This window comes from Salvelinus alpinus, chromosome 20, assembly GCF_045679555.1.
Source record: "Salvelinus alpinus chromosome 20, SLU_Salpinus.1, whole genome shotgun sequence".
Taxonomy (NCBI): Eukaryota; Metazoa; Chordata; class Actinopteri; order Salmoniformes; family Salmonidae; genus Salvelinus; species Salvelinus alpinus.
Window position 1 is genome coordinate 44,239,233 of NC_092105.1, and position 26,317 is coordinate 44,265,549.

The following is a 26,317-nucleotide window of genomic DNA, read 5'->3' on the forward strand; positions in this document are numbered from 1 at the left end:
AATGCCCGTTCCAGATTCTACGCATATTACAGCGATTGTGAAGATCTCCACAGACCTGCGACACTCTATGCATGCTATCGTGAACATGCACGCTTTTATATGACTACATAACATTACTTTTATAGTTTCAGTAACCTCAATATGGCGATGGATGTGCTACTCATTTTAAGGTTGAATGTTAGATGACTTAATATTATTGAATTGTGTTTGGTTGACAACGCAACCAAATATCAACATTTTTAAGGAGATGTATCTACTGCTGTCCATCTGAGCAACTGGTTTAGCCCTATTCTTTAAGTTAGATTTTTGGTTGAGATGGTGACGTGAATCAAACTAATTTTCAAATTAATTTGAAAACAAACTGAAATTTAAAGCTAGTCAATGGTACAGATGGCACTATCCAAGCAGAAGATATCTCATTCAAATGTCAACCAAACACAATTCAATAATATTAAGTCATCTAACGTTCAACCTTAAAATGAGTAACACATCCATGGCCATATTGAGGTTACTGAAACTATAAAAGTAATGTTATACAATTCAATATCCTACAATTTTAAATCAATCAGAGCTTGCAACACTAGGCCTATGTGTTGTAAAAGCTTTTTTTTTTTAAACAATAGCTGTTGATGACATTTAGTCCTAAATAGAATCATTGATATGAGTGATAAAGTATGGTCACATTTCATTTGCTCTGTTAAACCTACCCTTTGGCATGACTTCGATAGCAACAGTAAATCTATTTTGTTTTTATCTGGAGATTGCTCCACAATCATTCTCTCTATAGTGCATTGGTATTAGTCAGTGACAAAAATAGCTAAGCAAGGCTGGGTTTGATTAAAATCCTGGATGGGAGACCAAAGGGTAGCTGTAGATGGATCAATTCTCAAACTGTCCACTTAGGAAGCAACACTGATTGACAATACATTTCACATGCGGTTGTGCAAATGGAATAGACAAAAGGTGGAAATGATAGGCAATTAGCAAGACGCTCCCAATAAAGGAGTGGTTCTGCAGGTGGTGACCACAGACCACTTCTCAGTTCCTATGCTTCCTGGCTGATGTTTTGGTCACTTTTGAATGCTGGCGGTGCTTTCACTCTAGTGGTAGCATGAGACGGAGTCTACAACCCACACAAGTGGCTCAGGTAGTGCAGCTCATCCAGGATGGCACATCAATGCGAGCTGTGGCAAGAAGGTTTGCTGTGTCTGTCAGCGTAGTGTCCAGAGCATGGAGGCGCTACCAGGAGACAGGCCAGTACATCAGGAGACGTGGAGGAGGCCGTAGGAGGGCAACGACCCAGCAGCAGGACCGCTACCTCCGCCTTTGTGCAAGGAGGAGCACTGCCAAAGCCCTGCAAAATGACCTCCAGCAGGCCACAAATGTGCATGTGTCAGCATATGGTCTCACAAGGGGTCTGAGGATCTCATCTCGGTACCTAATGGCAGTCAGGCTACCTCTGGCGAGCACATGGAGGGCTGTGCGGCCCCACAAAGAAATGCCACCCCACACCATGACTGACCCACCGCCAAACCGGTCATGCTGGAGGATGTTGCAGGCAGCAGAACGTTCTCCACGGCGTCATGGAGTCTGTTTCTGACCGTTTGAGCAGACACATGCACATTTGTGGCCTGCTGGAGGTCATTTTGCAGGGCTCTGGCAGTGCTCCTCCTTGCACAAAGGTGGAGGTAGCGGTCCTGCTGCTGGGTTGTTGCCCTCCTACGGCCTCCTCCACGTCTCCTGATGTACTGGCCTGTCTCCTGGTAGCGCCTCCATGCTCTGGACACTACGCTGACAGACACAGCAAACCTTCTTGCCACAGCTCGCATTGATGTGCCATCCTGGATGAGCTGCACTACCTGAGCCACTTGTGTGGGTTGTAGACTCCGTCTCATGCTACCACTAGAGTGAAAGCACCGCCAGCATTCAAAAGTGACCAAAACATCAGCCAGGAAGCATAGGAACTGAGAAGTGGTCTGTGGTCACCACCTGCAGAACCACTCCTTTATTGGGGGTGTCTTGCTAATTGCCTATAATTTCCACCTTTTGTCTATTCCATTTGCACAACAGCATGTGAAATGTATTGTCAATCAGTGTTGCTTCCTAAGTGGACAGTTTGTTTTCACAGAAGTGTGATTGACTTGGAGTTACATTGTGTTGTTTAAGTGTTCCCTTTATTTTTTTGAGCAGTGTATATATATTTTTCTTCTGATAGTGGATATAACGTTAAAGATCTGACGTTGTTTTAAAGGTACAAATTCAACATATTTTATATAAGGTTTGTCTATGTTGAAAATGGGTTACCATGATATAATCCTGTGGTTTAAATGTTACCCTCAAAACAACAGTAAGTTAAATACGTTGACAAATTACATTGCACTTCTACTGGGCACAAACTTGTTGAATCAACACGGTTTCAGAGGGACTGGGTTTAGCTCGCATGCAGGCAGGGGCCTGCATATGTCAAGCGGTGTAGAGAGCAGTAGCATAATATTGCAGCGAATTCAGGGTGTTAGCCCGCACCAGAACTCAAACCAAGGTCCAGCGACTGTCAACCCAACACATTAGCAGTTTCGCTAAGAGATTCAAATATTGTGTGTGTGTGTGTTTCAGATAAAATATAAAGTCTACCCTCTGCTCATGGCCAGGGTCATCTCCACTAGCCTCAGAGAGGAGCGTCGTATCATCGCGTCAGCCAACATACAGGAACAGGTCTGTCACTCTTATGTCACCAGGAAACCGTGATTTTCCCCTCTTATCTATCTTTCCTCAAAATACCTGGGAAAAGTGGCAGGAAGAGTTTAGACTAAAGTGCAACAGAAAGGCCTGTGTGTGTGCATACAGATGTAGCATCTTAATTTGATCACCCTGTTGCTGGAGAACTTTCCCGCAATGCAGGAAATGTTAAACTTGTAGTGTATTTGAGGTTTAAAAGGCTTCAAAAGTTTGTCATTATCCTTTACGAAAAATGTATTGACCCCATTAATTATAATCCACATAATAATTCACATCCTGTTGCTGCAGGATTATTTTCCTGCTGTAGGAAACTGGCTCAAATCTAAGATCCTACATGTGTGTGTGGTTAACCTCCAATATCTTCTTGACAGGGCCCGTTGGAGAAGTCTTTGCAGAATTCCGTGGCCTTCGAGAGACAGAAGAACATGGACAACAGGGTGGCAGTGATCAGGAGTAATGTGCAGATGCTGGACCAGGCAGTGAAATGTCTAGAGGACATGCAAGATGACTTTGACTGCCGCTTCAAAACTATCCAGTCTCGAGGTCAGCTATATGGCCAATCTGAAATCAACTTCCAGCTCCTATCCCCTAAAATCTGAGATGATTTGATAGCGAGCATATAATATCGGATAGCTGTAAGTAATATGGCAATAGCTGTGCCTTGCCCTCTGGTGGCCTGATGTGGTGGAATTATTGAATAACTAAGGGTAACACTTTACTTAAGCCCTGCAGGTATAATGCATTATGTGGTTATAATGCGTTGTAAGACTTATCGTGAGCATATAGGCTTAAAATGGGCAAATTTGGATTTGAATTACAACATAGCGATCACCCCACCTTTTTGTTATATTCTTCAATAATCAATGGCTATACTGCATTCATTTGAAAGTCTAAAAATGTACATACAAATCCCAGATTGCCCCTTTAAAGTGTTACCACAGTTTCCCCCCCACGCTGTCATATTAGATGTGTTTGTATCCCTCAGATCCGGCGAACAGGAACACAGAGGGGATGAAACAGGAAGTGAACCGACTGCAGGAGATTCTCAACAACCTGGACTTTAAGAGGAAGGTGTGGGGACACTGTAACATACATACATTTAGATAAACCAGCAATCAGCTATGTTTGTCAGCTGCACCTTTTTTACTCTATATGGTTGTTACTATAAGCTTCCTGTGAAGCGTGTAAACAGTCAAAGCCCTTATCTGCGATCCCTTATCTGGGAGTGAATGTGCGTTTTATTTGAATTGGTGCCACCATTTGTCATTTATAACTGTGTTAGGTACTTATGCAATTGCTGCCTGATGCAGTTTAAGTCTATACAACTCTATGAATATTTATCTACAGTATATAGATATGATTGTTAAAGACTTTCCTTTTTTGGGGCCTGCGACATGTGGAGAGCACCGAGGCATCAAGCACAATACTGCAAGTTTGATTTAACACTGCGAAACGGTTCAGTGAGTTACGATATCAAAGAATGTTAATTGAATTTGCTTCGGGCTTATACTACTTACATCAATTAGTGCATACACAATCATATGGATTGGCCCCAGTGGGAATCGAACCCACAACCCTGGCGTTGCTCGCACCATGCGCTTGCCAACTGAGCCACAACGCAGACCAGACCAGCATTGAGATTTTATTGTTCCGCCACAGGAGAACCTGTCTAAAATGAGTGACGTGATAAAAGAGATTGACGCTCTGATAGACTCCCAGCTGAACCCAGAGCTGATGGAGTGGAAACGCAGGCAGCAGATCAACTGTATAGGTGGCCCACTGCTCACTGGACTGGACCAGCTCCAGAACTGGTAAAACACACATGTGCAGGAATGCATGCATGCACATATATAGTGTACACACACACTAGTAAAAGCCCTAATAAAAAAGACACTGAACACACACACACGCCCTAGTTTAAATCCCCAGAATCAGTCATTTTCAGATCAGCTTTGCTATCACTTAAGGGTTGGACAATTCCAGTCCTCAGGGGCCTGATTGGGTGTCACAGTTTTGCCCCAGCTAACACACCTGACTCCAAAATTCACCTAATCATGATCTTCAGTTTAGAATGCAATTTGATTAATCAGCTGTGTTTGCTAGGGATGGAGAAAAGGCGTGACACCAATCAGGCCCCCGAGACACTGTTCTTAACTCATAACTCTATCGTAAAATACAGTAACTTGGGACCCCTCTCTCTCACAGGTTTACTCTGACAGCCCAGAGTCTGTTCCAGACGAAACGTCAGCTGGACAAACTGGGAGATCTTATCCTGAAGGTGACCTATGCGAGCGACCCCATCTCCTTGCAGAGACCGCAGCTGGAGGAGCAGGTCAAATACCTCATCGACCACCTCATCAAAAGGTACTAACCACAACAAAACCACACACCTCTGGTCAAATACCTACCTAATCTAACTAAATGCATATGTCAGACTACTTTAGAGTCAGCGGCACCAGTTAAAACAAAGCATAAACTGTCTGCCAGTCTCGCTTTGGTTAAATGACCACACTTGTGCCTTAAAGTGAATTTAGAAAGGCTGAACGTAAATGTAAGGCCTGCAAACTTTAAGATGCAACTACACTTGTAAATACAAAAAATTTATAAAATATCCATCACAAAATAATTATCCAAAAAACTGGACGCATAGGGAAGCATTAATGGTCTTGTTGACAGGGAAATGGACTTGACTTACACTGCTCAAAAAAAATAAAGGGAACACTAAAATAACACATCCTAGATCTGAATGAATGAAACATTCTTATTAAATACTTTTTTCTTTACATAGTTGAATGTGCTGACTACAAAATCACACAAAAATCTATGGAAATCAAATTTATCAACCCATGGAGGTCTGGATTTGGAGTCACACTCAAAATTAAAGTGGAAAACCACACTACAGGCTGATCCAACTTTGATGTAATGTCCTTAAAACAAGTCAAAATGAGGCTCAGTAGTGTGTGTGTGTGGCATCCACGTGCCTGTATGACCTCCCTACAATGCCTGGGCATGCTCCTGATGAGGTGGCGGATGGTCTCCTGAGGGATCTCCTCCCAGACCTGGACTAAAGCATCCGCCAACTCCTGGACAGTCTGTGGTGCAACGTGGCGTTGGTGGATGGAGCGAGACATGTTGTCCCAGATGTGCTCAATTGGATTCAGGTCTGGGGAACGGGTGGGCCAGTCCATAGCATCAATGCCTTCCTCTTGCAGGAACTGCTGACACACTCCAGCCACATGAGGTCTAGCATTGTCTTGCATTAGAAAGAACACAGGGCCAACCGCACCAGCATATGGTCTCACAAGGGGTCTGAGGATCTCATCTCGGTACCTAATGGCAGTCAGGCTACCTCTGGCGAGCACATGGAGGGCTGTGCGGCCCCCCAAAGAAATGCCACCCCACACCATGACTGACCCACCGCCAAACTTGTCATGCTGGAGGATGTTGCAGGCAGCAGAACGTTCTCCACGGCGTCTCCAGACTCTGTCACGTCTGTCACATGTGCTCAGTGTGAACCTGCTTTCATCTGTGAAGAGCACAGGGCGCCAGTGGCGAATTTGCCAATCTTGGTGTTCTCTGGCAAATGCCAAACGTCCTGCACGGTGTTGGGCTGTAAGCACAACCCCCACCTGTGGACGTCGGGCCCTCATACCACCCTCATGGAGTCTGTTTCTGACCGTTTGAGCAGACACATGCACATTTGTGGCCTGCTGGAGGTCATTTTGCAGGGCTCTGGCAGTGCTCCTCCTTGCACAAAGGTGGAGGTAGCGGTCCTGCTGCTGGGTTGTTGCCCTCTTAAGGCCTCCTCCACGTCTCCTGATGTACTGGCCTGTCTCCTGGTAGCGCCTCCATGCTCTGGACACTACGCTGACAGACACAGCAAACCTTCTTGCCACAGCTCGCATTGATGTGCCATCCTGGATGAGCTGCACTACCTGAGCCACTTGTGTGGGTTGTAGACTCCGTCTCATGCTACCACTAGAGTGAAAGCACCGCCAGCATTCAAGTGACCAAAACATCAGCCAGGAAGCATAGGAACTGAGAAGTGGTCTGTGGTCACCACCTGCAGAACCACTCCTTTATTGGGGGTGTCTTGCTAATTGCCTATAATTTCCACCTTTTGTCTATTCCATTTGCACAACAGCATGTGAAATGTATTGTCAATCAGTGTTGCTTCCTAAGTGGACAGTTTGATTTCACAGAAGTGTGATTGACTTGGAGTTACATTGTGTTGTTTAAGTGTTCCCTTTATTTTTTTGAGCAGTGTATATTGCCTCCACCCAAATCTAGGTGGTGTACACAACTGCTCCCATGCTATTGTAGTTCTCTTGTGTGCCATCTTTGTGTCATCCTTTGTGCAATGTCCACAGCTCATTTGTGGTGGAGAAGCAGCCATGGATGCCAACCCACCCCCAAAAACCTCTCATCATCAAGACCGGGGTGCAGTTCACCACCAAAGTCAGGTACAGTATGTGTATGCAACACAACTCAATTGTGATTATCAATTCATTGTGTGTGTGTGGGTGCATATTAAATGTGTTTTTAGTCAGTATTTCTGTTTTGATCACGTTTTATATCCAGATTGCTGGTCAAACTCCCAGAGGTGGATTATCAACTCAAAGTGAAGACTATATTTGACAAGTGAGTAAGACATCCGCAGAAGCATTTTAATCTCCATCTTTTAGTCAATGTTTGTACACTGGTGGCAATGTAACACAGAAATATGTGGCACATTCACTTTGAAGGGTGAGAGAACCAGTGGTTGCTCTTTGCAAGTTCTGTTAAACATACTGTGTGCATACACGGATATACTGTGTTCTATAAACAATGTTTCATAGACATTTATTAGCAAGCTGGCACTACATTACTGAGTAATTTTGATATGTTCTATATTATTTCCCCCTGTGTGTAGGGACCTCCCCCCTGGCAGAGTGTGAGTATACTTGTGTGGGCTGTTCAGTGGGAATTTTCTTCTATTGTTATTTAGGGCAATATCAAGTGACCAAAAAGAGAGATTACGAGAAGCCATTTTTGATTACAAATCAGATGACCTGGTTTAAGTGATCAGAATGATCAATTGCCTGGAATTCACCTTGAAATTGAGCTCATTTTGTTTGTGTGTGCTTAGTTCAGACTATTAACTATGGCTTTACCGCATCCCTCTCCATTCAGACATCGTCAGTTCTTCATCCTGACTTCCACCACCAAAGTAATGGACGTGGAGGAATCATCTAATGGCTGTCTATCTGTAGAGTTCAGACACTTGGTAACCTCTCACCTTCACTGTCCCCACTAACATATTCATAATAATTTAAAACTCAATCTGTTAATCCACAGGTTTAGTGGACGCTAACGAATTTGGTCCAATGGGGCTGGCTGGAGCAGCCATACTGTACGTTTGCAATGACCCTGTTATATTGCAAAAATGATTAATTATGATCGCCCTGGCCTAGCTGTACATGAAATTGTATGAATAGTTCATTTTATTATTCATTTCTGTCTATTTATCTTCAGCAGCTGAAAGAGAAGAAATATGTTAACGGTACCAAGGTGAACGAGGTGAGGGGAAATATGACAGTTGAACAATACTTTTTGTTTCTCCCTAAATGATGGTTAAGGGTCAGTGACTCAAGCCTATCAAAAGGTTACACTCTAGCGCAGTGAACTTTAGGAAAGCTTGACCTTTGAAACTTGACCTTCAGATTTTTTTGCGGTTGACACTAGTTGCCATAAACGCTGCTTATTTCTTCTTAAAATCTGATTTGAAACCTACACCTAACATTATCCACACTGCTAACCTTATGCCTTAAATTTAGCAAATATTTGTTTTTATGAATTTTTGCGATATAGCCAAATTTGACTTTTTGACTGTGGTTACTAGTGCAAACCTTTTTGTTTTCCATGTTAGCCGTTTTAGAAATGCTTTGGGGAGAAACTAAGTCTTTAAATGACTACAAAAAATATAAATTCTGGTCTACCAGAGGTTGACCATTTAAAGTTATTGGACACTGAGGAGAATTAAGAGTTGAATAATTCCTGATTTATTTAGAGGTCAATTACTTTGCCTGAGGTGATATCTTAAAAAAAAAAACACAACTCAAACACTTCCATTAAGAAAAGAAAAGGTAGTTGCTTTCTTAAAACAGTAGAGGGCAACATTACCATGGATTTAAAGTTTTCCCTCAATTTGAAGTTACATTTCCCCCCCCCTCCTTTTCAGGACAATGGTGCGTTTGTGTACGTTTCGAGATGGCACCATCATTTTATCGCAGATGAATAACCTTAACTCTTTCTGAGTAAAAAAAAAACAGATAAAAATAAACTCATTTTTGTATATTTGACATTACATTTACATTTTAGTCATTTAGCAGACGCTCTTATCCAGAGCGACTTACAGTAGAGTGCATACATTTTATTACATTTTTTACATACTGAGACAAGGATATCCCTACCGGCCAAACCCTCCCTACCGGCCAAACCCTCCCTAACCCGGACGACGCTATGCCAATTGTGCGTCGCCCCACGGATCTCCCGGTTGCGGCCGGCTGCGACAGAGCCTGGGCGCGAACCCAGCCCAGCCTGGGCGTGAACCCAGAGACTCTGGTGGCGCAGCTAGCACTGCGATGCAGTGCCCTAGACCACTGCGCCACCCGGGAGACTTTTCATTCACAAAACTCAGGTCAAGCCTTCCCTCACATGCTCTAAATCTTAGGATACAGGATCCTTATTTTATCCAGAAATTGACTTAATGAATACCACTATCAAACTGAGCCCTATTACTCATATACTGAAGAGAAAATAATATTACTTCATTGGAGATCGTTTTCCCAGCCCTGTTATGGAATGCTGTTCTTTGCTAAATAGGACAAATTCCTTATCCTTCATTCATTGAAATGTATGAAACTTTTTAGTGGGTCACTCACTGAACAAAAAAGGTTTTGTAGCCCTTGGCTATTGTATTTAATGTGTTCTGAGGAAAAGGTTTAGTAAAGTGTGTGTATTCTGCTGGTTCCAGGGTCCTCTCTCTGTGACGGAGGAGCTCCACTCCCTCAGCTTCGAGGCCCAGTTCAACATACAGGGCATTAACATCGACCTGGAGGTCAGTCAGTCTACACACTCCTTCACACATCCTGTATACGACACACACATTCTTACAATAATCCACATATAGTCCCTCACACACCACTTAGAACCCCCACATAGTCTTCCTGGCATACATTGTCAGTTATTATTAGTCCATGTTTAATGTTAAGGAATATGTAGTTTAGGTCTTAGGAGCATGACTAGATACTTCCACACTCCATCCCCAGGGGGCAGCACCAAACGGGTCTAAATTCTGAGCCAAGCCTTTATAAGCCCACAAGTGCAGGCAATCAAGGTGTTTGTCAGTCAAAGCCGTGAGGCTGCTTGTTTCTTTGGCGGACATGAGGCCTTTCGTTTGGTTTTGAGTCTGTTTGGGTGTGCCTGTCTCTAGTTTTCCCTTTTGTATGTTCATTTTCATCACCATCTGAACAAATGATAAACTGCTTGGGCTGGCCCGACTAAGAGGTCAAGACGGAGCTGGCCCTGAACTCTGTAGTTTTGCTGTCTCCTGGGTACTTGCATTCAATACCTGGTCGCATATGCTTACTTCTCATATTAATGCACACACAGTCCGGTTACAGAACAATTAGGCAAGCCTAGGGCCCCTAGACCCAGCGAGTGTAAGGGTAGGATGTCTGTTCAGTTCTGTAACAGCAAGCATATACTTTCTGTGTGCAGTCAGGTCCATAATTATTGGCCTCCTTGCAGGCTCAAGAAAATGGAAACATTTATATTTTATACTAATACAATTGCTCAGAGAAAGACTTTGTTTAACAATTAATAAACTCTGCAAAAAAAGAAACGTTCTCTTACTGTCAACTGCGCTTATTTTTAGCATACTTAACGTGTAAATATTTGTATGAACATAAGAATCAACAACTGAGACACAAACTGAGCAAGTTCCACAGACATGTGACTAACAGAAATGGAATAATGTGTCCCTGAACAAAGGGGGGGTCAAAAGTAACAGTCAGTATCTGGTGTGGCCACCAGCTGCATGAAGTACTGCAGTGCATCTCCTCCTCATGGACTGCACCAGATTTGCCCGTTCTTGCTGTGAGATGTTACCCCACTCTTCCACCAAGGCACCAAGTTCCTGAACATTTCTGGGGGGAATGGCCCTAGCCCTCACCCTCTCATCCAACAAGTCCCAGACTTGCTCAATGGGATTGAGATTCGGGCTCTTCGCTGGCCATGGCAGAACACTGACATTCCTGTCTTGCAGGAAATCACGAGCAGTATGGCTGGTGCCATTGTCATGCTGGAGGGATGAGCCTGCAGGAAGGGTACCACATGAGGGAGGAGGATGTCTTCCCTGTAACGCACAGCGTTGAGATTGCCTGCAATGACAACAAGCTCAGTCCGATGATGCCGTGACACACCGCCCCAGACCATGACAGACCCACCTCCAAATCGATCCCGCTCCAGAGTACAGGCCTCGATGTAATGCTCATTCCTTCGATAAACGCGAATCCGACCATCACCCCTGGTGAGACAAAAACGTGACTCGTCAGTGAAGAGCACTTTTTGCCACTCCTGTCTGGTCCAGCGACGGTGGGTTTGTGCCCGTTGTTGCCGGTGATGTAAGGCAGGTCCTCACCAGACAACAGGCCTACAAGCCCTCAGTCCAGCCTCTCTCAGCCTATTGCGGACAGTCTGAACACTGATGGAGGGATTGTGCGTTCCTGGTGTAACTCAGGCAGTTGTTGTTGCCATCCTGTACCTGTCCCGCAGGTGTGATGTTAGGATGTACCGATTCTGTGCAGATGTTACACGTGGTCTGCCACTGCGAGGACGATCAGCTGCTGTCTGTCCTGTCTCCCTGTAGCGCTGTCTTAGGCGTTTCACAGTACAGACATTGCAATGTATTGCCCTGGCCACATCTGCAGTCCTCATGCCTCCTTGCAGCATGCCTAAGGCAAGTTCACGCAGACTGTGACCTTAATTGCCTACCGTCTGTAAGCTGTTAGTGTCTTAAAGTTATTTGGATTTTTACGAATTATCTTTGAAAGACAGGGTCCTGAAAAAGGGACGTTTCTTTTTTTTGTTGTTGCTGAGTTTACTAATTATTGGCACCCCTGTTTTCAGTACTCTAGCACTTTACCCTTGCAAGGACAACGCAGCATTTAAAAAAAAAAAACTGTTTTATGAGATTGGAGAACACATTGGGAGGGATCGTGTGTGTGTGTGTGTGTCTCTCTGCAGACCTGCTCTTTTCCTCTGGTGATCATCTCCAATGTTAGCCAGCTGCCTGGAGGCTGGGCCTCCATCATGTGGTACAACATGCTGACTGACGAACCCAGGGTGAGCTGAGGACACACACTACCTTTGTTTTAGGTGTTATTTTTTTATGCCGCTCTCTAAACTAGACTACTCACGACTGCTATTGTCATGATAATCAATGATTTCAAGTTTGGTATTGAGTCCTTTTTTGATGAGCTGATTCATAGTGAACACTGCATTTCCCACTGTGTGTGTGTATATATATATATATATACACACAGTGTTGTAACTATGGGTAAAGTAGAAAAGGGAAAATAAATATGGGTTGTATTTACAACGGTGTTTGTTCTTCACTGGTTGCCCTATTCTTGTGGCAACAGGTCACAAATCTTGCTGCTATGATGGCACACTGTGGTATTTCACCAAGTGGATATGGGGGTTGTTTTTGAATTCTCTCTCTAGAACCTGGACTTCTTTGCCAGTCCTCCGCGGGCCAGTTGGGGCCAGCTCTCTGAAGTGCTGAGTTGGCAGTTCTCGACTTTCACTGGGCGGGGCCTCAACAGGGAGCAGCTGTGCATGCTGGGAGAGAAACTCATGGGTACAGCAGCCTAGTTGTACACATTTCATTAGAGCATGAAACTCTTGGCATACATACACCATTTGCCCAGTTCATGAGGAACGGCACACCATCACAAGTATTTTCAAGTTTGACAGAACAGCAATGTGAATTATCAGAGATTTGTTTAGAATCTGACTTCCAAGTATGGAATCGTTCTATATTATCTAAGGATTGTTATTTTTGTACAATAATAGCTGAATATTCATAGTGTATGAATGTGTACTGGTTAGTTGATAATCAGAATTATATGACTAATCTTCACTGTAGGTCAGCAAGCCTCCCACAATGAATGTCAGGTATCCTGGTCCAAATTCTGCAAGGTAGGTCAAGCAGTCCTACTAATTCCTATAGTCCTACTACTGCAAGTCTTAAACACACAAGGTGGATGATGTCATGTCTTACGAACAAATACTTCCTTTATGTAGAAGCTTTCATATACATGCTGTACTGTCATTCTCCATCTTGACAGACTTTTTCATTTCAGTGGACTCCTAGTGGAGTCCTTCTCCAGAATAATCGTCTCACTTCCTCTTAGCCTACTTCAAGTGGTCAAATTAAATTTATAGAAGTTTATGGCATCTTTCAGTAAAAAGTTGAGGGTAATTCTCATCTCTTTCCCCGTTCCGTCTGCTTTTTCCAGGAGAATATTCCTGGGAAGCCTTTCAGTTTTTGGATGTGGCTGGATTTCATCCTGGAGCTCATCAAGAAGCACCTGCTCCCCATCTGGAACGACAAGTGAGACTTGTGGCCTGTCCAGAAACAACCCCTATCCCCTTCCCCTTAGGCCAGGGCTGGCGCGCTCATTAAGTAAGATTAGGTGGCCGCCTAGAGCAGCAGATTGACGAGGGTGGCATTTTGCGAGCTAAACTCGCCAAGAAGACACACTTCCAACAACGCATAACACCTCACATAATTCTGCCCCAAAACAATGAACTTTTCTCACCCATTGTCATATGGGCTATTTAGGTGAGTGCTGATTCCACCCAATGATAAGCAGCGCTTACTTTGCCAAAGGCAGGGACTCTCAAATATTTAGCTTGTCAATGCCCAGCTCGCCTAACCAGGGCGCTGTTGGAGAGATGCAGCGCTCCACCAACGAACGCTCTGTAGTCGCTTTTGTGGTTTTTCTGTAGCCTAGACTAGAGAACAAATTCATGACGATGTCATGTGGACAGACACTTTTTTTACATCATTAAATAGCCTAAATGCCCCATATCAATTATTATTATTTATTTTTTTAAATGTGCTTTGATGAAAATATGACTTAACATTTTAACAAACACCATATCCTAAAAACAGGACGGGGTCCAAATAAAATGGACAATATTAAACTAGACTACTCACGACTGCTAAATTGTCATGATAATCAATGATTTCACGTTTGGTATTAAGTATTTTTCTGATGAGCTGATTCATAGCCAACACTGCATTTCCCAGTGTGTAAATGCATCAATTATCATTGCAAATTGACTCCAGATAACTCCTGATATAACTTGGGTAGCTGATATTTAGATCTTTTAATAGGCAAAATGTCTTAAGCTTTTGTCAGGAATCAATCAAGCCAATGCAACTACCTGTTTTTCAAACGGTAGTGGTCATAGAACTGTATGGCAGGCCGACACTGTAGGCCTACACTGTTCTAGTTTTGCGGGAATCAGGAAATGAATCATTAGGTTCAGTTCCATTTGAATGGATTTAATCTATTTACTCAGGGCTTTAGAACAGTGTACTTCATTACATTCGTGGGTTTTACTGCATAAGGTAACTGATGGTGTGGTTTGCTTGTGCTTCCTTCAGCTGCATCATGGGCTTTGTCAGTAAGGAGACAGAGAGGGCCTGTTTGAAGGACAAGGAGCCTGGGACATTCCTGCTGCGCTTCAGTGAGAGCCACCTGGGTGGGATCACTTTCACCTGGGTGAAGCAGTCCGACAGTGGTGAGGCCTGCTCGGTTGTGGCGACGTGAGAAATTGACCTTGAAGAGGCTATATGGAACTTTTGCATCTGCTCTTGAGCCAAAAAGGGGTCCCCTTCATGGAGATAAATATTGTCCATAAAGGACCTCATTAGACACAAAGGGTCACACCACCCCACACCATTTCCTAAAACAAATGATTTGTGTGGTTTCATAAAATATGAATCCATTTATCTTATCTGAACCATGCGGTCAACATTGAAATCCCAAATTTGACGTAAACAATTAGCACCTAAACTTCCAGTGTCTTAAAATGTATTCTGTAAACATCCAACTCTGATTGGCTCTTTGGTTGTGTCTGTGTCAACAGGAGAGGCTAAATTAATCTCGGTGGAGCCATACACCAAATCACGCCTCAGCGCTCTCCCGTTCGCCAACATCATCCGGGACTACAAGGTCATCGCAGACGGAGAGGTCCCTGAGAACCCGCTCAAGTTCCTCTACCCCGACATCCCCAAAGACGAGTCCTTCAGACGACATTACAACAGTCAGCAGAGCACAGGCAAGAAGGTTACCAAGACACGTTTATGATAGAGGGGTTTGACTTGTACTTTAGATATAGGAATTGTGACCACCTAGGTTCCAGCAACTTGTCTGTGAATGAGAGTAAGTATGTTATGGGGGTGCAACATTCTCATTGTTTTGTGGGGATGTTTACGTGTGGTGACTGGGGAGGGGACAGGGGGCTGGTTGGTACACAACATGCAATTATCAATGGTTGTTTACTAAAATGCCTATATTCTCTTTTTGTCTTCTTGCAGTCTTTCCATATATATCATCTACATGGATCCCCATCTCCACTTTGCAGTGCGTACACAACAGTTTGTTATGATCTTCTAATTTGTGCAGACCAGACACTGCATGCACACCTGCGCCAAAGATGTGTATTTGAAATGCACCCATTGTAGGCTATATTAGATATATAAAGATACTTTTGTGTATATATAGTGTGTGGAACACCCCTTCAAATTAGTGAATTTGGCTATTTTAGCCACACCTGTTGCTGACAGGTGTTTAAAATTGAGCACACAGCCATGCAATCTCCATAGACAAACATTGGTAGTAGAATGGCCTTACCGACGAGCTCAGTGACTTAACGTGGCACCGTCATAGGATGCCACCTTTCCAACAAGTCAGTTCGTCAAATGTATTCCTTGCTAGAGCTGCCACTAAGTGCTGTTATTGTGAAGTGGAAACGTCTAGAAGCAACAACCGCAAAGTGGTAGGCCACACAAGCTCACAGAACAGGTCCGCCGAGTGCTGAAACGCATAGTTTGTAAAAATTGACTGACTCGGTTGCAACACTCACCGAGTTCCAAACTGCCTCTGGAAGCAACGTCAGCACAGGAACTGTTCACAGGGAGCTTCATGAAATAGGTTTCCATGGCCGAGCAGCCGCACACAAGCCTAAGATCACCATGCGCAATGCCAATCGTCGGCTGGAGTGGTGTAAAGCTTGCCGCCATTGGACTCTGGAGCAATGGAAATGCGTTCTCTGAATTGATGAATTACGCTTCACCAGCTGGCAGTCTGACGGACGAATCCGAGTTTGGTGGATGCCAGGAGAATGCTGCCTGCCCCAATGCATAGTGCAAACTAAAGTTTTGTGGAGGAATAATAGTCCGGGGCTGTTTCATGGTTCGGGCTAGGCCTCTTAGTTCCAGTGAAGGGAAATCTTAACGCTACAGCATACAATGACATTCTAGACGATTCTGTGTTTCACCTTTTGTAGCAACAATTTGGGGAAGGCCCTTTCCTATTTCAGTATGACAATGCCCCCATGCACAAAGCGAGGTCCATACAGAAATGGTTTGTCAAGATCAGTGTGGAAGAACTTGACTGGCCTGCACAGAGCCCTGACCTCAACCACATCGAACAGCTTTCGGATTAATTGGAATGCCGACTGCGAGCCAGGCCTAATTGTCCAACATCAGTGCCCTACTTCACCAATGCTCTTGTGGCTAAATGGAAGCAGCAATGTTCCAACATCTAGTGTGAAGCCTTGCAAGAAGAGTTGATGCTGTTATAGCAGCAAAGGCGGGACCAACTCCATATTAATGCCCAATATTTTGGAATGAAATGTTTGACGAGCAGGTGTCTACATACTTTTGGTAATGTAGTATATGTTAGTCAGGGGAGGACTATTCTCTGAATTTCTGAAAAAATTTGAATAGTGAAACATTAGTTATCCTTTTTAGATAAAACTATACTAAATATATTCACGTCACCAAATTTATTGAAACAACGTTTTGCAATAAAGATCTACAGTAGCCTCAACAGCACGCTGTAGGGTAGCACCATGGTGTAGCCGGAGGACAGCTAGTTTCCGTCCTTCTCTAGGTACATTGACTTCAATACAAAACCTAGGAGGCTCATGGTTCTCATCCGCTTCCATAGACTTACACAGCAATTGTCAACTTCCGGAGGATGTCCTCCAACCGATCAGAGCTCTTGTAGCATGAACTGACATGATGTCCACCCAATCAAAGGATCAGCGAATAAATCTAGTACTGAAAGCATGAGCTACAGCTAGTTAGCACTACAGTGCATAAAATGTGGTGAGTAGTTGACTCAAAGACTATAGTTGAACAGTTTTGAAATTAATTTCTTAAATAAAGTGAGGGCTAGAGAGCTAGCTTTATTTCTTTAGTATTTTTTTCAGTTAGCTAGCGGATGCAGCTAGCTAGTTTAGCCTACTCAAACACCCGGTTGAAACCGAGGGATGCTATGTTAGCTAGATATGGCTATCCAACACTGAAACTCTTCCAAGTCTAGGCTTTTGGTTTTATTAATTTATTGCCATTGGTGCCCGCCAGTGTAACTGCTTACTGACTACACTGTACTGCATGAGTTTAGTGGATTTACTAACGTGTTAGTTCTAGTAGATATGTTTCCTATGACGTTTGCTAATATGGTGACAGCCATGTACAGTAGGAAGTGTGTCGAGGTTAGCAGTTATGATAAGGAGTTTTTTTTCCAAATTTTTATTTTTTACGCCTGGTCAGACAGCTTATGTGTTGTGCACTGAAGTCCACAAGCAAAGGGAAAGATGAGAAGAGGAAAGAACATAGATGCAAGAAGGAATTATACAATGGGCAAAGTGATCCTGCTGGCTGTATGTGGCTGCTATGAAAGTGAACTGTTCGCATGTGATCAGGGGTGTATTCATTCTGCCGATTCTGTTAAACAGAAGCAAATGTAATGAAACTGCGATAAACATACCTGAATTTGTCCAATAGAAATGATTGGTTGCAACTGTTGGATTAATGATTATACCCTAGATCAGCTAGATGCCGGTAAGTGTGCAAGGCAGTATAGAATGTGTCGGTGTCACCTAGATTACTCAACAATTTCTCTCAACCTGTGCACCTACAGTGGGGAGAACAAGTATTTGATACACTGCCGATTTTGCAGGTTTTCCTACTTACAAAGCATGTAGAGGTCTGTCATTTTTATCATAGGTACACTTCAACTGTGAGAGACGGAATCTAAAACAAAAATCCAGAAAATCACATTGTATGATTTTTAAGTAATTAATTTGCATTTTATTGCATGACATAAGTATTTGATCACCTACCAACCAGTAAGAATTCCGGCTCTCACAGACCTGTTAGTTTTTCTTTAAGAAGCCCTCCTGTTCTCCACTCATTACCTGTATTAACTGCACCTGTTTGAACTCGTTATCTGTATAAAAGACACCTGTCCACACACTCAATCAAACAGACTCCAACCTCTCCACAATGGCCAAGACCAGAGAGCTGTGTAAGGACATCAGGGATAAATTGTAGACCTGTACAAGGCTGGGATGGGCTACAGGACAATAGCCAAGCAGCTTGGTGAGAAGGCAACAACTGTTGGCACAATTATTAGAAAATGGAAGAAGTTCAAGATGACGGTCAATCACCCTCGGTCTGGGGCTCCATGCAAGATCTCACCTCGTGGGGCATCAATGATCATGAGGAATGTGAGGGATCAGCCCAGAACTACACGGCAGGACCTGGTCAATGACCTGAAGAGAGCTGGGACCACAGTCTCAAAGAAAACCATTAGTAACACACTACGCCGTCATGGATTAAAATCCTGCAGCGCACGCAAGGTCCCCCTGCTCAAGCCAGCGCATGTCCAGGCCCGTCTGAAGTTTGCCAATGACCATCTGGATGATCCAGAGGAGGAATGGGAGAAGGTCATGTGGTCTGATGAGACAAAAATAGAGCTTTTTGCTCTAAACTCCACTCGCCGTGTTTGGAGGAATAGAAGGACGAGTACAACCCCAAGAACACCATCCCAACCGTGAAGCATGGAGGTGGAAACATCATTCTTTGGGGATGCTTTTCTGCAAAGGGGACAGGACGACTGCACCGTATTGAGGGGAGGATGGACGGGGCCATGTATCGCGAGATCTTGACCAACAACCTCCTTCCCTCAGTAAGAGCATTGAAGATGGGTCGTGGCTGGGTCTTCCAGCATGACAACGACCCGAAACACACAGCCAGGGCAACTAAGGAGTGGCTCCGTAAGAAGCATCTCAAGGTCCTGGAGTGGCCTAGCCAGTCTCCAGACCTGAACCCAATAGAAAATCTTTGGAGGGAGCCGAAAGTCCGTATTGCCCAGCGACAGCCCCGAAACCTGAAGGATCTGGAGAAGGTCTGTATGGAGGAGTGGGCCAAAATCCCTGCTGCAGTGTGTGCAAACCTGGTCAAGAACTACAGGAAACGTATGATCTCTGTAATTGCAAACTAAGGTTTCTGTACCAAATATTCAGTTCTGCTTTTCTGATGTATCAAATACTTATGTCATGCAATAAAATGCAAATTAATTACTTAAAAATCATACAATGTGATTTTCTGGATTTTTGTTTTAGATTCCTTCTCTCACAGTTGAAGTGTACCTATGATAAAAATTACAGACCTCTACATGCTTTGTAAGTAGGAAAACCTGCAAAATTGTCAGTGTATCAAATACTTGTTCTCCCCACTGTATGTTGTAAACATTTTTTATTCATAGGCTCGGTTGTAGCAACCTCCATGATGGATATAGGGAAATTGATTATCATGTAGTACATTTTTACATTTACATTTTAGTCATTTAGCAGACGCTCTTATCCAGAGCGACTTACAGTAGAGTGCATACATTTTATTACATTTTTACATACTGAGACAAGGATATCCCTACCGGCCAAGAGCAGACGCTCTTATCCAGAGCGACTTACAGTAGAGTGCATACATTTTAATTTTTTTTTACATACTGAGACAAGGATCCCTACCCCTACCCCTACCGGCCAAACCCAGACGACGCTATGCCAATTGTGCGTCGCCCCACGGATCTCCCGGTTGCGGCCGGCTGCGACAGAGCCTGGGCGCGAACCCAGAGACTCTGGTGGCGCAGTGCCCTAGACCACTGCGCCACCCAGGAGTGGCGTAGCTTAAACCTATCGATGTTACATTGACCTGGATGATTAACCGTCATCCCGAGTGGCGCAGTGGTCTAAGGCACTGCCTCTCATTGCTAGAGGCGTCACTACAGACACTCTGGTTCGAATCCAGGCTGTATCACAACCGGCTGTGATTGGTTTGGCCGGTGTAGGCCGTCATTGTAAATAAGAATTTGTTCTTAACTGACTTGCGTAGTTAAGTAAATCTAATATGCTGTAATAGAAATAAGGCCATGCTCATAAAACAAATGATCGTCCTCCCTCATCTGAAATGGGGCTGACCGCCACTATTAGATATATTATTTTAAATATCCTTTTTTCTCTAGTCTAAATCACTCCCTTGGCTTATGTCCCTATCGCTTTCTCTCCACTGCTGCCGCCCCCATTGCCCCCCTCCCCCCAAAGACACTGCAGCTAGCTAGCCTAGTCCCATACTGTAGGCCTATCTACTGTAGCCAACTCATCCGTCATTGCAGAGACGCAGTTGCGCCTCTAAGCCAGTCTCCAAATAACATTGGACTGAACCTGCTGAAAGTCAAAATAATCTTTATCTTTTAGTTGCATTGTCATCAGTTAAGCATTTGTCTGGCTTTTACTTCCCTATTGCTATACAGATGAGTTCTCCGTACTCCGAGTAACACCAGATGACCTGCAGAGTATGCCAAGTAACTCACTCCTCTACGACTTGTGTTCCACTGAGGGCCACTGGATCTGGCATCTGATCACAATATATTGCTCTTCTATCCAACTGCTAGTATTGTCTTTGAGCCCATTGTCATGAATACAAACGTATAATGTTGTAAAGTAGATATTACATGCAGTGGTATATCACTTCTCATAAATAGATGTATTTAATTGTGTGTATTATGAAATGTCTTGTATTATGCTGTTGATTTCTGTTTGGCTCTGTTAGTCTAAAACTTCTCTATCAAGAACCAAGGTTTGTACAAAGAATGTTTATTATCCTATTCTTTTTCATTAGTTTAGCTACCAATTTGATATTTTTGCACTAAGAGCCCAAGGCCTCTCGAGTAGAAAAAGGGTTTAACTACATATGATTTATTGTCTTTATTACTGAGTAATAGTATACCTATAGATAGCCATGATCAACAATCAGAGGATGGATAAAATATTGTACTGGACAAAGCAATATTTTTCATCAGATTTTCTCTCCTTGAATAAAGATTTCTGACCTATGTGGAATAGTAATTTGTTTTTATTAATTGACTAATGACTCCTTATCAGATTGTAATCCAAGGTTAGATTACTAATTTTGCTGTCTAAAATTTAACAGGCAACCATAATTCCCAAGTAAGTATTTTGTTTTTTGTCATGCTATTCAAAAGCGCAACGTTTCCGCATATGTTGCAATATTTCCTGAACGATTCATATGGCAATTCCTGATTCTCATTTTCTCTTGGCATTTGATCTGCTACATTGTTGGCATCATGTGGCTACTGTACCTCCCTTCTATTGTAGCAAAATGGGAAAGTACCTTGGCCTGTCCATTAAGTTACTGTTTTGCCTTGAAGGAAGAGGTTGCTTCCTTATTTCACTGATCAGCGGATCTACAGTGGTTTCTGTCAAGTGTAAACACTAATTTACAGGCTTTACTTCGCAAGACAGTGTAGCATGATGTGTTGTAGGCCTACTTTGGGTTTACGGCTTCTTCCAATGTTTTGTGGCACAGGTGGTTATTCACCGTAAAAAAAATCTAACTACCCTTGATATGTCATTTAAACAGTAAAGTATGAAAACCCGGGGGATTATCATGAATTACACACGACGAAGCCTGTTCTCAAACGCCTGGATGCGGCACTTGGAGTGCCTAGGTTCGAGTGCCTATTAAACGGTTGCCAACATACAGTACATAAAATAAATTGTTTGACATTGACAATCAAACCCTTTTTTTCTACTTAGCCAGAGTCAGATGAATTCATGGGTACCTTTTTGTATGTCTGCGTGCAATTTCAAATACGTTGAAGGTCGTTAATGGAGCCATTGCTAATGCTAACTAGCGTTTGCCCATTGACAAAGTCTACAGGAGCAGCTAAAGTGAATAGTTTGGGCAAAAGCCAACTGCATTTTAAGTTGTTTTACCTTTTTTTCTATTTCTTTGGATATATCTCCATAATAATGATGAATTCGCCTGGCTCAGAGAAGCTGTCAGTCTTGTCTGGACACATTAATACAACGGGTGAGTCTATTCCTGGATGCTGTTTGGTTAAAACCACATTCCAACAATTATCTATTTCACAACCCACTACTGTTGTGAAATAACAGAACTCAATTCTGCATAGGTCAAGGGGGCAGGCAGCAAGGTTCAGAGTTAGAGGACTCATCGTGGATATGACCCAATTTAGCATGGACATTGCCATTGAGGGCTTCCACCATTTTAAAGTAGTCAATTGAGTGGAGATTCTTATGGGTTGGGAGCGATCAGCCAATGATCAGAGCATTGTCTTCAAATTGGGTTAACTATGGTTTTTAAATTACTTTAAAATACTGTGTATCACCACATTCTAGTGGTCACAATAAGTCAATGACACAATTTGGTTCAGGACTCCAGCACTGCAAGTGGCAGTAAATCACCAATATTAGCTTTGCTTTTTTTCAAACACAAAATAATAAAATGTAATACTTCAAAATGGAGATGGCCTCAATGACACTGTACGTGCTGTCACAGATGCCATAGTGCATTGTTCATTCAAATGGAATTGCCTGGGGACAAGGAATTTTTATTTATTGTGAATAACTCGAGGCTATCAACCAATCAGCATCCAAGATCCAAATGTACAGTTTTATAATGACTGTAGCTTAATGGGACAAAGGACATTCTGATATTGTAATTGATTGACTGTCTGCATTGTACCATAATCTTGGCATTCATGTTTTTTAATTATCTCTATTGTAGGCCTATGTTCGATCTTGTAGGCTTCGTCCTAATATTTAAATATTTCTTAACTCCATTCTTTTACTTTTCGATGTGTGTGTATTGTTGTGAATTGTTTGATATTACTGCACTGTTGGAGCTAGGAACACAAGCATTTCGCTACACCCCAGTAACATCTGCTAAATATGTTTATGTGACCAATACAATTTGACTTGATTTTGATGGTTTTGCATACGTGCTCGAGCTTCTGTGTATGTGTGTAGGGGCAAGGGGCCAAGCTTTTTTCCCCTTGACTTGAGGGATAAAGTTTTATTGTATATATTTCAGAAAGTGATCAATATAAGAAACAACTCAATATAAAAATAGGCAGACTAAATCATGATTTATGTGGTTGGCCTATTAAGAGACAAAGTGCATTCGAAAAAAGTATTCAGACCCCTTGAATTTTTCACATTTTATGTTAGTCTTATTCTAAAATGTATTAAATAAATTTAAAAAAAATCCTCATCTACACACAGTACCCCATAATGACAATTTTTGGAAATGTATTAAAAATAGAAAACAGAAATACCTTATTTACATAAGTATTCAGACCCTTTGCTATGAGACTTGAACATGAACTCAAGTGCATCCTGTTTCTATTGATCATCCTTGAGGTGTTTCTACAACTTGATTGGAATTCACATGTGGTAAATTCAATTGACTGGATATGTCTATATAAGGTCCTACAGTTGATAGTGCATGTTAGAGCATAAACCAAGCCATTAGGTCGAAGGAATTGTCTGTAGAGCTCAGAGGCAGGGTTGTGTGAGGCACAGATCTGGGGAAGGTTACCAAAAAATGTCTGCAGCATTGAAGGTCCCCAATAACACAGTGGCCTCCATCATTCTTAAATGGAAGAAGTTTGGAACCACCAAGACTCTCCTTAGAGCTGGCCACTCAGCAAAACTGAGCAATCGGGGGAGAAGGGAAAGAGAAAGGGGGATACCTAGTCAGTCAACTGAATGCCTTCAACTGAAATGTGTCTTCCGCATTTAAACCAAACCCTCTGAATCAGAGAAAGACCTTGGTCAGGGAGGTGACCAAGAACTCGATGGTCACTCTGACAGAGCGCCAGAGTTCCTTTGGAGATGGGAGAACCTACCAGGACAACCTCTGCAGCACTCCACCAATCAGGCCTTTATGGTAGAGTGGCCAGACGGAAGCCACTCCTAAGTGAAAGGCACATGACAGCCCGCCTGGAGGACCTCAGACTAGGATGATTATACAACTTACCACAGGACAACGACACTAAGCGCACTGTAACGGCTTTCTTCCTGGGATGAAGGAGAGGACCAAAATGCAGCGCAGTTAGTGTTCAACATGTTTAATTTAACGAACTGTGAACACTTACAACAATACAAAACAACAAACGTGAAAACCGAGACAGTCCTATCTGGTGCAGAACACAAACACAGAGACAGGAAACAACCACCCACAATCCCCAACACAAAACAAGCCACCTATATATGATTCTCAATCAGGGACAACGATTGACAGCTGCCTCTGATTGAGAACCATATTAGGCTGGACACAGAAACAGACGAACTAGACACACAACATAGAATTCCCACCCAGCTCACGTCCTGACCAACACTAAACAAGCAAAACACATAAGAACTTTGGTCAGGACGTTACACACACTGCCAAGACAATGCAGGAATAGCTTCGGGACAAGTCTCTGAATGTCCTTGAGTGGCCCACCCAGAGCCCGGACTTGAACCCGATCAAACATCTCTGGAGAGACCTGAAAATAGCTGTGCAGCGACACTCCCCATCCAACCTGACAGAGCTTGAGAGGATCTGCAGAGAAGAATGGGAGAAACTCCCCAAATACAGGTGTGCCAAGCTTGTTGCATCATACCCAAGAATACTTGAGGCTGTAATCGCTGCCAAAGGTGCTTCAACAAAGTACTGAGTAAAGGGTCTGAATACTTATGTAAATGTTATATTTCAGTTTTTTGTTTTTAATAAATTTGCTAACATTTCTACAAACCTGTTTTTGCTTTGTCATTACGGGGTATTGTGTATAGATTGATGAGTGGGGAAAAAACAATTTAATCGATTTTAGAATAAGGCTGTTACAAAATGAGGAAAATGTCAAGTGGTCTGAATACTTTCCGAATGCACTGTACGTTCCTGAAAAAAAATACTGACTTGGAATTTGAGCAGGTTAAGTTCAGGCTGTTTCCTATCAGTGGAACTGCACCATCTACTTTCGCTTTCTCGGAAACCACATGGTTTCTACACTGCCGTTCCATCATTTTCTGCCACTCCCGCCGACAGAACCTGCAGAGCACTTGCAAAGATAAATGAAGATACGACCACGACTGTTGAACTTTGCCAAGCAATTGTAATAAATGCAGTATAGTCAACAAGACAGCTTTTTGAGTTATGAATTAGCTTTTTAAAATGTTGAACATTCCATTGCAGTACAGGATGAACTACTCCAAAAAGATGTGCCATTACTTTCAATGCTTTTTCTCAAGAATATGTTAGGTTTCTATTTACGGTGTGAATGAGTTGCGTTTTAGTTTCTGACTTCATGCTGATGAGGGAGGTTGCCCGATAGAAAGAACAGCGCCAAAACGCGCACTGGACTTTGATTGGTTCTCTACTGAACCTATGCAAAAGCTTGGCTGCGATAGGCTATACAGAATTAAAAAGCCTACCTAAATGTTCACATGCTTTCTGAAGCACAGGGCTGGGGATGTTAGTCGAGGAACCTTTTCCCATCTATCTTGACTTCACCTTTTTGTACCGTTTTCAACGTTAATCAAGGTAGGTACAGCTTACTGTACCTGGTAGTTACTGTAATCAATACATAGCAGGGAAAATACGCCCAAAAAAGCAATTGTGCATGCAGCGAATTTTGTGTCATATATTATTGAAACGGTAAAATATTGTACATATTTCAAATGATTGTCACAAAATAGATTGTCTGTTCATAGAATTTGGTTTTGTAAGGAAAAATATAATTTCTGCCATTTTCTTCTAATGATTTTTTTGAATAATTTTAATTTGAAAATTGTATTAGGTTTCACTGGCAGCTACTGGCACATATATTTTTGCATAGCGTCACTTGTGCGGATTAATTTGACAAAAGTGATTAGGCCACCTAATAATTGCATACTGAGTCAATGCATGTGCAATAACTACAAGTGTGGTACAGTAGATTACCATATTTGTATCATGTTTTTATTTTATTTTTGTCTTACAATGCTGTTTTCAGAACGTATTTGCTTGAACCGTTATCATAATCGTAGAAAGACACTTCAGTTGATCTTGCAACGCTTCAAAGATGCAGGTTTAGAAAAATCA

The 26,317-nt window shown here is 42.8% G+C and overlaps 2 protein-coding genes across 6 annotated transcripts in view; both read left to right on the forward strand.

The window, feature by feature from the left end:
- The window catches only part of LOC139546974 (signal transducer and activator of transcription 4-like), a 33,753-nt gene extending 12,491 nt beyond the window's left edge, over nt 1–21,262 (forward strand). The window contains exons 4-22 of one of the 3 annotated variants that reach the window (XM_071355970.1): nt 2,614–2,712; nt 3,108–3,279; nt 3,722–3,807; nt 4,396–4,547; nt 4,942–5,100; nt 7,107–7,199; nt 7,318–7,377; nt 7,649–7,669; nt 7,909–8,002; nt 8,251–8,295; nt 9,752–9,835; nt 12,025–12,123; nt 12,505–12,640; nt 12,929–12,981; nt 13,302–13,396; nt 14,459–14,595; nt 14,944–15,135; nt 15,395–15,440; nt 20,679–21,262. In XM_071355970.1, coding sequence (XP_071212071.1) covers nt 2,614–2,712; nt 3,108–3,279; nt 3,722–3,807; nt 4,396–4,547; nt 4,942–5,100; nt 7,107–7,199; nt 7,318–7,377; nt 7,649–7,669; nt 7,909–8,002; nt 8,251–8,295; nt 9,752–9,835; nt 12,025–12,123; nt 12,505–12,640; nt 12,929–12,981; nt 13,302–13,396; nt 14,459–14,595; nt 14,944–15,135; nt 15,395–15,440; nt 20,679–20,682 — 1,827 coding nt within the window. In that variant the 3' untranslated portion in view covers nt 20,683–21,262. Of the gene's footprint in view, nt 1–2,613; nt 2,713–3,107; nt 3,280–3,721; nt 3,808–4,395; nt 4,548–4,941; nt 5,101–7,106; nt 7,200–7,317; nt 7,378–7,648; nt 7,670–7,908; nt 8,003–8,250; nt 8,296–9,751; nt 9,836–12,024; nt 12,124–12,504; nt 12,641–12,928; nt 12,982–13,301; nt 13,397–14,458; nt 14,621–14,943; nt 15,136–15,394; nt 15,441–20,678 lie in introns of those variants that run through there. The other 2 variants (XM_071355971.1, XM_071355972.1) reach the window with 2 other exon arrangements.
- Nucleotides 21,263–25,633: 4,371 nt separating this feature from the next.
- The window catches only part of LOC139546973 (signal transducer and activator of transcription 1-like), a 31,121-nt gene continuing 30,437 nt past the window's right edge, over nt 25,634–26,317 (forward strand). For all 3 annotated transcript variants that reach the window (XR_011669298.1, XM_071355968.1, XM_071355969.1), the window contains exon 1: nt 25,634–25,777. The gene's annotated coding sequence lies outside the window, so the exon portion shown is untranslated. The remainder of the gene's footprint in view (nt 25,778–26,317) is intronic.